The following is a 12,782-nucleotide window of genomic DNA, read 5'->3' as shown; positions in this document are numbered from 1 at the left end:
ATGTGAACAAAGATGATTACTTACTGTTAAATATAAATGCTTCCTTCAAATAACTTTCCAGAAAAAGGTTTTATAGGAGGTGGCAGTTCTCATTGTCATTATGACATAATGCACATATTAATGTGTATATTTCCATTCTAGTCTTTTCTCTCCATTTGCCTGATTTCAGTAGTTTCAAAATGTCGAAGTTTAGTAACTTAAATTTCCTAGTATTTTAAATTTGCAGTTCCTGTATTTTTAATTTTTAAATTTTAAGTTTAGAATTATTAGAGTCTAATATTACAAACTTCAAAATTTTGATCAAGCAACAATAATTATTAAATACCTACTACTTTGCTGTTGGCATATTTCACTAATGAGAGCCAGCATTGTACAATGGACAGAGGGATTGGCCTTGGAACTAAGAAGACCTGGGGCTCAAGTCCTACCTCTGACACATATTGGCTTTGTAACCTTGTGCAAATTACTTAATCTGTCAGTGCTGTAGTCAGCCTGGTAAGAGTCCAGGTTGTAGTCCTGCGTTGGTAGAGGAAGGTTTCTTTATCCTTGTATCAAAAAAGTTATGAGTCCAGTTGCTTTTTGAATCTGTGCTTTACTCGTGGGCAATCTAGTCTTGTGATCAGTATTTCAGTGGTAATGTGTATGACTGATATTCTTTCTGTAGATAAAGAAGTGTGTGCTCTGTCCAGCAATGGAAAGGAACTCTACCAGGTGACATTTTTTTAACCAACAGCAAGGTTAATTTTTAATGAATTTATTTTGACACCATAGACCCTTACCAAGAAGATCCCAAATAGGCCCCTCACCAAAAACTAAAGCCAAAACAAAACAAAAATACAAATCTGTACTATGTACATTAGTGCAGAGGCAGCACAGAAGAGTGGACTGATTGCTAGGCTGACTCTAACACTGCCTAGCTGTCACCCTGGGCAAGTCATCTTTTTATCCCTTTTTGTGTACTTTCCCAGAACTTTTCCCTAGTAGAAGGATTTCCATACTTGAATTCCCCAGACTGATAAAGTCATGGATCCATTGCTTAGTTCATACGTCATATATAGTTCATAATGTTCTTCTTTTACTTCAATAGTAAACATTTAAAAATCCAAAAGAGCTCTAATAAAAGATATTTTACATGGCAAATGAAAAGCAAAACTGAGAATTTGATATGAAGAATGGATTTCTTTAGGTTTTTTTGGAAGAAAACAAGATGTAGGCACAAGTTGCACAATAACTTGTTTTAACCAGTTATGAACTACAGTTGTCTTTTATAATGCATTGTATGGATTTCACCTATATAAATGATTTCACCTTTACGACAGGAAATGTTGGGACTCTCTAAAGTACCCATTACCCAGGCAGCTCGTGGTCCTCAGGTGCAGCAACCACCTCCATCAAATAGGTAATAATTGACTATAACCCAGAGAATTTGATATGGATGACCCTTCATTTTTTCCCTGAATTTAAAGCATTTGTGGATGCAGAAAGAGTGATTCAAAGGAAAAGGTATTATATTTCTCTAATTGCTAGCTCCTAAATCTTTATTTTCAGCTCAGAGTTCTTTCCTGGGTTCCAAAACCAGATTTTAAATCATTATTGACCAGTGGTAATGGAAAGTTTCAACTGGCACTTCAGATCACATACGTCCAAAGCTGAACTAAATTTTGTATCTACCACCCCTCCACCCTTTTATCTCTTATTTCTTCTGATTTAGATTTTCGTGAGTGGTTCTACCATTCTTCTGATAGCTAATGCTTGAAATCTTTGTATGATATTTATGCTTACTTTTTCCCCAGATCAGTTAGTTATTAAGTTTTACTAATTCTGTCTTTGCAACATATTTCACTGTAAAGATTTCTCTAATCTACTTTCCCTTCCTCTGTCCTTTCTCAGAAGTGATATTTTCTTCCTTTGAACTCTCCTATACTTTATGCATTTCATGCTTTTTATTATGCTTATGTATGAATATATAGCCTCCTGAGTAGATTGTTTTAAGTTCATTGAATGAACTCAGTTCATCTTTTTATCCCACTCATTGCTTAGCAGATGCTCAGTGAATGTTTGTGTAATTGAATTGCCTGGTGTTTGATGCCTGACTTTGTATATGTGCATAGTGTTTATTACATTTTATTATAGACAGTTTTTTCACATATATACATGTTATATATTTTAAAGGACATTAGTTTGTCTTTCGCAATAATTTTTTGATGTAAGTAAGAGAAAAAGGGCGCTGAGTTTGACTTTTATATATAGCCAGTTACTGCTTATTTTCATAGGGAAACTAACAGTGCCATGTCTCACTTAATAGGAAAGTGAGAGATTAAGCCCTGAAGCGTAGTGTTTAGATAATCAATTTTGTGTCTAGTGTACTAAAATATGTCTTACAAACCAATCTTTTTTTTTTTAGGGTGGATGTCAGAAAAAATTAAATGGAGTCCTTTTTATTTAATTTTCTTTTGCAGATTTTTACAGCCAGTACAGAAAATAGACATGAATCTTACAGACCTTCTGGGAGAGCTCCAGCGAGACCCTTGGCCTGTTCCTCAGGGCAAGAGACCTTTGCGTTCCTCAGGGGTGGCTCTTTCCATAGCTGTAGGACTGCTTGAGGTGATGATTATGCCTTTTTTCCTATTGATGCTTTTTCTTTTTTCACATCTTCTCAAGTCTCTATGACTCCCTCCTCTCATTCCTAATAATAGTATTATTACTTGTAACAGATAAGTATTATTAAGCAAAAAAACCCAACACAAAGCCAAAAAACCAACCCAAAACACATATCAGAGTTCTGAAGTCTTTCATTGTTGTTTTACTTTACATTATTATGGTTGCCATATAAATTGTCTCCTGATTCTGCGTATTTTGTTCTATAAGTTTGTGTCTTAAAACTTTTTAATACATAAAGTAACCTGTCATCTCTCCCCATTCACTACCAGCGTAATAGTTAGATGACAGGGAAGCATGCTTATTTATAGGGATTACATTTATATTTGCACATTTTTAAAGTTGAGACTATTTTTTTCTTATACAATAGGATTTTTTTGAAAAGGAAATAGTTGGGTTTGTTTCCTTTTTAAACTGCATATTTGGAAGCTTGATTTGCAGCATTTTAGATGTGAAAAAAGAGAAATTATTTCTTTTGGCCTCAAAAAGAATTTGAACATCTACAAATCTTTTTATTCGCATGTGTTTTCTTTCTTCCATTGAAATCTTACTCAAATGGCTTATTGTGGGATGAAGGTGAAGCTGTTCTTGAAGGTCGTGTCATCTTAGCCTTTAGGCTCTTGACAAAGTCCACTAGCCTGGAAAGTCTTTGAGTACTTACTGATCTGGTAGTATCTTTCAGGTCTGCTGTCTAAGAGTCAGCTGGGCTAGGGTCAGAGAAGATTACCATTGGTAACCAGTAATGCATTTTTTTGGCCACTGCAGCTCATGAATACAAGATTTTAAATTATAGAGATATTTTGAGCTTTGATAGTGGAGAGATAAATGATAGTGATAATGGTAAAATCATTGACCCTTGAATTATTTTTACTTGTGTAATTTATTATTCTCACTGCCCACTGATCCTATCCCTCCATTCTGCCAAGAAGCTCTTCTTGTAACAAATAAGTATAGTCAAGTAAAACAATCAACACATGGGCTGTGGCTGAAAATATTTGCTTCATTTTGTACTGCTGGTCTGTCTCTTGTCTCGAGAGGCAGTAGCCACGCCTCACCATCAGTCTTCTGAAGTTGTTGCTGGTCATTGTATTGGTTAGAGTTCTGAAGTCTTTTAGTGTTGTTGTTTTTTAAAAAATTATATGATCCTTGAAGCATTAAAGAAGATAATTTTTATTAAACTATTTTTGATGTTTTGTTTTCTTCTAACAGTGCACTTTCCCAAACACTGGTGCTCGTATTATGATGTTCATTGGTGGTCCAGCTACTCAGGGGCCAGGAATGGTGGTTGGAGATGAGCTAAAGACACCTATAAGATCCTGGCATGACATTGAAAAAGACAATGCCAAATATGTTAAAAAAGGAACTAAAGTAAGTTTTGGTTTTTATTAATTTTACTTAATGGAAACATTTTATGACTTTTATCCCTCCCAGATTTGACACTTATCTTTATGTTTGAATGTGAATAGATAGGAGTTGTTTTGGGAGGCAGTATATCAGGGAAAAAAGGTTAAGTAAATGAGCAATCTTAACTTAATTGGAATTTGTTGATTTTTTTTTTCTGAAACTGGAGTGCTAAGACTTGACAAGACCAGAAAAGTTTGTCTTTGCAACTTTCTGTAAAACAATCAGGTGACTATATCTTATATGAAGAGAAGGCTGGGCCTTAGACAGTTTGCAACTTTCTGTAAAACAATCAGGTGACTATATCTTATATGAAGAGAAGGCTGGGCCTTAGACAGTTATTTGAAGATATGCTACCTGTCTCCATCAGAAGTAGATCTCTCTTGAAAAGTTTAACAGGAACACATGAAGTAGTGGCATAAAGAGTTAGATAGTAATAATAATAGCTAACATTTATATAGTGCTTATTATGTGCTAAGCACTGTACAATTATTATCTCATTTGATCCTTACAGTAGCCCTGGAAGAGTCTATTATTATCCTCATTTTACATTTAAGGAAACTGAGGCAAACAGTGGTTAAGTGATTTGCTCATAGTCACACAACTAGGAAGTGTTTGAGGCCAAATTTGAACTCAAGTCTTCTTGACAGCAGGCCCAGAACTCTATATGCTGTGCCACTTAGCTTACAAAGGATAAAGTCTAGAAGATTTTTAATCAGGTCAGGAGTTCAGCTTCCTTTTTCTTTTTAATCACACTCAGCTAAGCTACACTGTCTAAGAGGAAAATGGATTTGCTTTAGCTTAGTTTAATTTTAATGTTTGATGTGAGAAGGCAGAATCACTTGTTGGTCGTGTTGTACTGGGTATTCTTGTTGAAATATAGATTGACTGCATGACTCCGGGGTCTCTTAAAAGTCAGATTCTGTAACTTAGATATAATTTCTTGTTTTGGATTTTCGGAATTAGAAAATTTAACAGACCTCTTGGATTGTTGTGGTATCCCAATTGAAAAAAGTGTGTATTTTTGCTTTTCTCGACTAGACAAACACAAACAAATATGAACTTTTCTGCATATAGAGAACAGAAAAAGAATTGCATATCAAACCAAGCTTGTATTTTTTAAAAAGTGTAATAAATTCAATACATTAGTTTCAAAAGTGTCCAACTTGTCTCTCTCTCTCTCTGAACTTCCTTCTCTTATGTACATTTAAAAAAATACATCAATGACACTTTTTTCTTTCTTCTTTCTTTTTTTTGGGGGGTGGGGTGGGGACATCACTGTCACTAAACCTTCTCCTTCCTCAAATTAAAAAATAAAGCAACTCAAACAAAATAGATTCAAACTGGAAATGTTTGACAATGAATCATCTTGTTCTTCACCTTATGTCCATCACCTGTTTGTCAGAAGGTGGGTGGCATGCTTTAGCATTGGTCCTATAGAGTTTTGGTTGGTTGTTGTGTTGATCAGAGTTCTTCAGTCTTTGAAATTTATTGTTCTTTACAGTGTTGTAAATTAGGTGAATTGTTTTTCTGGTTCTCCTAGCTTTGCCCTGTATTGTTCATAGAAGCTCCCCAGTTTCTCTGAATTAATCCCTTTAGTCATTTCTTACAGCATAACAGTATTTTATTATGTTCATATGCCATGACCTCTTTATCCATTCTCTAACTGATGGGCATCCTCTTTGTTTCAAGCTTTTTGCTACAATAAAAAAAATGCCTCTAGCATTATTTTTGTATATGTGGATCGTTTCCATATTTCTTTGATCTTTTTGGGATATATCTAATAATGGTATAATTGAGTCAAAGAGTGTGTACAGTTTTGTTATTTTTTGGTTATGGCATCAAATTGTTTTCCAGATTGGCCAGATTATTTCACTGCTCTATCAACAAGACATTAGTGTATCTACTTTCCTGTACCCCTCCATTTTCTCTTTTCATCATTTTTGCTAATCTTCTGGGATTGAGATGGAATCTTGAAATTATTTTAATTTGAATTTCTCTTACTATTAGTGATTCGGATCATTTTATATGATTGTTAATAGCTTTGGTTCTTCCCTTGAGAAGAACCTACCTATCTTTTGACTATTTTAATCATCTGTCTGTCTATCTGTCTGTCTGTCTGTCTATCTGTCTATCTATCTGTCTGTCTGTCTGTCTATCTATCTATCTATCTATCTATCTATCTATCTATCTATCTATCTATCTATCTCTTGGGTATCAGACCTGCATCAGAGAAACTTGTTATGAATATTTTTCACCAGTTCACCATTTCCCCTCTAATTTTAATTGCATAATTTTCATTAGTGTAAACACTTCCAATTTTATAGTTGAAATTGTCTTTTTTTTATTATATGATCCATTCTCTCCATTGTCTGGGCAAAAAATCTTTCCCTCTTAATAGCTGAGAAAGATATCTCCTTCCCAGCTTCTTTGATGTGTTTGTGATACGACTTTTTACATCTAGGTCCTGAATCAGTTTGGAGCTTATTGTGCTATTCTGGTGTGAGATGTCGATCTTACCCTAATTCCTGCCATGACTTTCAAGTTTTCCTAGAAGTTTTTATTGAATAGTGAGTCCTTATACCAGTGGTTAGGAACCTTAGGGTTTATTTGAACTCTATACTACTATGTTCATTGGTTTTTATATATTGTATATTTACTGTTGTGCTAATAGTTTTGATGATTACTGTCTTGTAGAATAGTTATAGATCTTCTACTGCTAGGCTCTCTTCCCTCCACACTTTTTTTTCCTTTATCTTCTTTGAGATTCTTGAACTTTTTTCCTCACCTTTTTCTTTTTTCAAACTCTATAAAGTGATCCTTTTTGAAGTTTTATTCTTATGGTACTGAACTCTTATGGTACTGAATATGTAAATTAATTTAAGTAATATTATATTATTATATTAGCATATGCCAGTTAATATCTCTTCAGTTACTGAAATTTGTCTTTATTTCTCTAAAGAATGTTTTGTAGTTGTACTCATATAATAATTCCCATATATCTTGATTGGTAGACTCCCAAATATTTTGTGTATTCCACATCTATTTTGAATGGAATTTCTTTTTCTGTCTCTTTCTGCTGAGTTTTGCTGGCATAGAGATTTAGAAATGCTTTATATAAGGAAGCAAGCAGGGATTTAGTAAATGCTCACTATATGCCAGGTACTGCGCTAAGCACTTTACACTCATTCGATTCTCACAACAACCCTGGGAGGTTGGTGTTATTAGTCCCATTTTACAGATGAGGAAACTGAGGCAGATAAAAATGAAGCGATTTGCTCAGGGGATCACACAGTATGTATCTGAGAATGGATTTGAACTCAAGTCTTCCTGACTCCAGACCTTGTGTTCTATCCATTGTGTCACCTAGTGGTCTCTCAATGTCTTGGCATGCAGTCTCCTTGTAGTCATTTTGTTGATAAAATTATTTACTTTTTCCTTGCTTTGTTATTTATCCCACTAATTCTTTAGGATTAAATAATTTCCATTGAAGTTAGAGTGCTTTCTGAAAAATCTCTTTATTGAATATAATTTTTATTGTGTCATGGTCAGTAAAGGTTGTGCTTGATATTTCTGAGGGTTGTGTGTTTGGTTTTTTTTTTTTTTTTGCATTTGTTTATGAGCTTTTTAGTCCACAGCACAGGGTCAGTTTTTATAAAGAAGTATCTATTTTTCTTTCTGTTCTAGTGCAGTAATTGCCAGAGATTTATCATATCTAGTTTTTTAACTTATCCAAAATTATACTGTGGTTCTTTTTTTTCCCCCCTTAAATGTTCATAGTTCCAAGAGGGGATGCTTTGAAGTTCCCAAAGTATTATAGTTTTACTGTTTTCCCCTGTAATTTTGTTAACTTCTTCTTTAAGTACATTTGCTGCATATATTGTTGTATTGTTGTAATCTCACTACCTATTGACTTCATTATCTATTTATTAAGCATAATATTTCTCTGCTTCTCTTTTAACCATGTCTGTTTTTACTGTTGCACTGTGTGACATCATGATTGCTACTCTTCCTTCTTGGAATTCTCCTGAAGCATAATAAATTTTACTGCAGCTTCTTATTCTGTCTGAATCTTGGTGTTTCAAATAAGCTTCTTGTAAACAACATATTGTTGGATCTGTTTTCTAGTTTGTTCTGTTTTCCTCTTCAGTTTTATGGTTGAGTTCATCCCACTCACATTCATGGTTATGTCATGGGATCTCAGAGTACATGGCAGGGAGTAAGGGTATAAGATAACAAGATAAATAACAAGACTGATAGGTGGAAGTATTATATGTTAATCAAGTTCACAGTAATGCAACAAAGGAAAGCTAACTTCTATAATCTTTCAGCAAGAAGAAGGGCTACATAAGAATTGGGAAGGTGGTGGGGTGGATGGTGCCACTGAAGAGCACTCCTGTGGAATAAAGAGATTCTGCAGTGGAAAATGGGGACCTCGCGGTGGGTCTTATTGACCAGGATTTGATACAGGGAGACTGCTTCCTTAGAGAGTTTTTTGTGTTTCCATGAGCAACATCTTGCCTATGGAGAAGGGAAATCAACATTCCTGGGATCAGCTGGCATCTGGAAGTGGGGTGGAGCAGAGGAGGGCATAGATCAACATAAGAAAGTGCATGGCAAATGGGGAAATGATCATGGTGAGGTCATGGGGTAAAATTGGAATCAGGGATATAGGGGAATGTGTACCATGAGGCAATACTTCTTTTCATTACTTCTCATATGAATTGATATTTCTAAGGGTGAGGCATAACAGAATAAAGGGGCAAAGGGTAAGATCTACAAAGATAATAACAAATTGTTTGGAAGAGGGAGTTCGCACTTGGTGTTTTAGAATCTTTAATTCCATGAGGAGCACACAGAGACATAAGAAAGAATACAGACGATGATTCAGAAAATAAGATAAAAGTTCAGAATAGACAAAAAGGGAAGAAAATCAATGAAGAGAACAAAGTAAAGAAATTCTTATTAGAAAAAGATACAGAAAAAGAGAAAACCTAACAAACAAAAGTAGTTGAAAGGAAGGAGATAAAGAGAAATTTTGAATTAACCACTTAAGAAAAGGAAAAAAGAGGGGAAGAAATAGATAACTAAATAAAAGAAAGAAGTAACAAGAAATCGGTGAGTTAAGGAAAATTCCAAAACTAGGGAAAAGCTTGATAAATGTAGGGAGGGTAGAAAAGGTAGGTTGAAGGTGGAAGGGCAGAAAGACTGGGAATCTGCATGCCTTAAAGTAGATTAAGCAAAACTAATTATGGGTATAAGGTACTGACTCAAAAGTGGGAGAGAAACAACAAAAGATCCCTAATTTAGAAAAAATAAAACTATTAGAGATCAGTGGAGGATTTCTAGTCCCTCTGAGTTTGAAGGTCAGAGTGTTTTCTTTTACCTTGGTTAGAGTGCTCTGAGTTTCTTAGGGAACTGTGTCTACTCATACCGTACTGCTAGTGGGGTGGTGGGACCTGGACCCCAAAAGGCCCTAAGACCATATGTCTGAAAGTAATCCAGCCTACCCAACCTTTCCCCACCCCTACCCCCGTGAGAAAATTTTTCCTTGTTGCAGGCCTGACTCTGTAATTCCCTTATCAGAACAGACAGAGCGATACTTCGCTCGAGGATTTTTGTGCCTGGCTGGCCCAGGGACACTTCCTTCCACCAGATCCATGTCTCTAACAACTCCCTCAATGTCTGGTATACTCCCTATGCTTTTCCATCCATAGCTCCCAGACACCTGAACCCTTAGATTACCTAATTAGCATCCTTGGCACTCCTTTCCCATGCCCATTTCTATGTAAGTTCTAGATTCACCTCCATTGGGGTACAAGTTCCCAAAAATGAATTCTCCCGCTTCTGTTGTCATTGTAATAAACTGCCTCTTGACTGAAAGATGGCTTGAGTGTGCGATTTTGTTCCAGGTGACTCTGCCTTGGCATTCTTGGGGTCTAAGCACCCTTAACTTCTACCCCCAACCTCTATGCTAACTAGCACCCCAAAACCTCTTCTCAACCAGACCCTTGAGCATAGAAGGTTTCAGGTGCCCCTGGAGGGTCTAGCCCAGCAGACTTTTGGCTTTTTTGCACGAGATTATGTTGGTTTTCTTGCTGGAGAGGCTCTGCAGGTTCTGGCTATCTTTTTTCTTAGTATTTGGCTAGATGAAGGTGTTTACTTGGTATTTCTTGATTATTATTTGATTTGTTGCTGTTTTTAGATCTTTACTTTTCTTTGACTTTTCACATAGCCATTTTAACCAGAAGACCGGACACACAAATTTAATAACATTTGGAGTTCTCAGGGCTGACAATCTAGGAGATCATTGGAATCTAGGAATCTAGGAGAACATTGACATTAGACTTCTTGCTTCTAAATTCGATGATTATTTTGACTGAAAGGAGAGGGAATAGTTTTTCTAGTGTTGCCATGGCAGAATGTGGAGAGAAAAATTAAGAATTAATTTCACATTTTAAAATATTGTCCATAATAATGTGTATATATTTGTATGTTATTGTATGCTTATTATGATTAAGTAGAAATCAGAAATTCAGAATCCTTATACCTTTTGTATTTGACACTGGTATGTATTAATGTTACTAATAATAAGATTTTAAATTTATCAAATCCTTTAGAATACTTAGCTGTTGTATTTATATAATTTATAATAGTGACATTTTTCTTTATTTGTGTTAATAGCAATCTGAAGGTGGAGAGTATAGCCACAGAAAAATGTATTATATCATAGGAGTTTTAAGTTCTTTAGTTACTAATAAGATTCTTTAGCAGTTTCTTCTAATGAAAACATTTAGAAATGGAATGGAAAATGCTATGTTTTTAAACCAAATAAAGCTGCATTTAGCTCATCTTCCAGTTTCACTTTCCCTTTTGAGTATATTTGAAAGGATTAAGCCCATGAAAAATTATTCTCTCATTCTTCTAGTATCAGATACTGGCTGGGAGATAAGCCCTTTTAAGAGAGAAGTAGAAGGATGGGAAGCTCTTTTTACCTGCAGAAAGTTTCATTTGCCTCTGACTGTGCTTCAAGCTGAGCTTGTTTCACCTGCTTGCTTCTCTCTACAACCTGACCTGTACTACATTTTCCCCCCTTGGAATTTCTCTCTTGTTTTTGAAAACTTTTGATAACTCTTTTGTCTGTTACTGGATCTCCTGATTTTTATAACATCCAGTTATCTTTGTTTCTACTTTGCTGCAGGTAGAGTAGGCTAGTTATCATGTAGACACAGTCTTATTTACTTTCTGCTGTGACTTAAAATACTATCTCTTCCTTCCCTTTGCTGTTCATTTGTTTTTCAGTTGTGTTTGACTCTTAAGTAACCCATTTACCATTTCCTTCTCCAGATCATTTTACAGATGAGGAAATTGAGGCAAATAGGGTTAAGTGACTTGCCAGGGTCAAACAGCTAGTAATGAATGAGGCTGGATTTGAACTCACAAGGTGAGTCTTCCTGCCTCCAGGCCTGGTACTCTATCCCCTGTGCTACCTAGCTGCTTCCCTTTAGACCTGTGTCAATCCCTGGGTTCTCTCCAGTTATCATTTAGAATCTTTAAGCCAAAAGGGATCTCACAGATCTAGTTCAGCCTCATTTTATGGATGAGGAAACAACAGCTGGGATGAGAATTCAGGTCATTTATTCAAGGCTTTTTTGGCTTCACCATTCAGATATCATCATGGAAAACTATGTGAAGAGTAAATCAGAGTTACAGAAATTATCATATCATTTTCTAAGACATTTGTGGAGGTAAAAACTATAATAACTGCAAAACACAAATCCTTGACAGCCTGCCTGAATTTTCATAGAATCATCAATTTAAATCTAGGAAGGACCTTAAAGGCCATCTAGTCCAGTCTGCTCATTTTACGTATTGGAAAACTAGGTGAGAAATTAAGTGATTTGTTCAAGGTCGTGTAGATAACGAAGTGACAGACATATTTTGTGAAACTAGGTCTTCTGACTCTAAATCTTATGCGTTTGCTCCATGCCACATTATCCACATTTTGACCTGATTATAAATATAATACATATACATATGAGTCTAAAATGTATATACTGTTTTGATTTAATTTTTTTTAATTTTGTCTTTAGCATTTTGAAGCATTGGCTAATCGAGCTGCTACAACTGGTCATGTTATTGATATTTATGCATGTGCATTGGATCAGACTGGTCTTTTGGAGATGAAATGCTGTCCTAACCTCACTGGGTATGTATCTGGAATCTGAGACCAGTTAAAATACAGAAGTGAGCTAACTCATTATGATCTTTTTGCCATTTATTATATTGGAGTTTTTCAGACAGTTCTTAACTTGGATCTCAGCTAAAAGTTTTACCTACATCCTCACATTTTTCTGTTGTCAGTTATTATTAGTGAGTTTCAGTTTTTTGGTAGTGATAATAAGTAGCTTTGAGTATGTAACCTAGACATAGAAACAATTTGGTACAGTAGAATTTGATTAAAACTATTTCATGTTATTAGATTAGGACTTTATGTACTTAATGTTTCATAATAAAAATATAAACATTTAAATTAAAAATAGGAAAACTAACATTAGCTAAACAGAAATTACCTCCATAGGACAATAAAATGTTAAAGTGATATTTATTGAGCTATTTATCATTTTACTTTGCATAATTATTTTCTTAATTCTGAGAGATACTCTCTCAAAACTTGGCTTGCATAATCTGTGATTCCAACCCTAAATGGCCCTATCTAGCTG

The 12,782-nt window shown here is 35.1% G+C and overlaps 1 protein-coding gene across 1 annotated transcript in view; it reads left to right on the top strand.

Annotated features, from left to right (window-relative positions):
- SEC23A (SEC23 homolog A, COPII component) overlaps window positions 1–12,782 on the top strand; it is a 63,386-nt gene that overhangs the window by 15,564 nt on the left and 35,040 nt on the right. Inside the window, exons 6-9 of the mRNA XM_020991341.2 lie at window positions 1,320–1,399; window positions 2,460–2,604; window positions 3,868–4,026; window positions 12,153–12,268. Coding sequence (XP_020847000.1) covers window positions 1,320–1,399; window positions 2,460–2,604; window positions 3,868–4,026; window positions 12,153–12,268 — 500 coding nt within the window. The remainder of the gene's footprint in view (window positions 1–1,319; window positions 1,400–2,459; window positions 2,605–3,867; window positions 4,027–12,152; window positions 12,269–12,782) is intronic.

The sequence above is a fragment of the Phascolarctos cinereus genome, unplaced genomic scaffold (assembly GCF_003287225.1).
Source record: "Phascolarctos cinereus isolate Bilbo 61053 unplaced genomic scaffold, phaCin_HiC Scaffold_2;HRSCAF=192, whole genome shotgun sequence".
In the NCBI taxonomy this organism is placed as follows: Eukaryota; Metazoa; Chordata; class Mammalia; order Diprotodontia; family Phascolarctidae; genus Phascolarctos; species Phascolarctos cinereus.
This window is presented reverse-complemented; position numbering and strand designations above follow the sequence as displayed.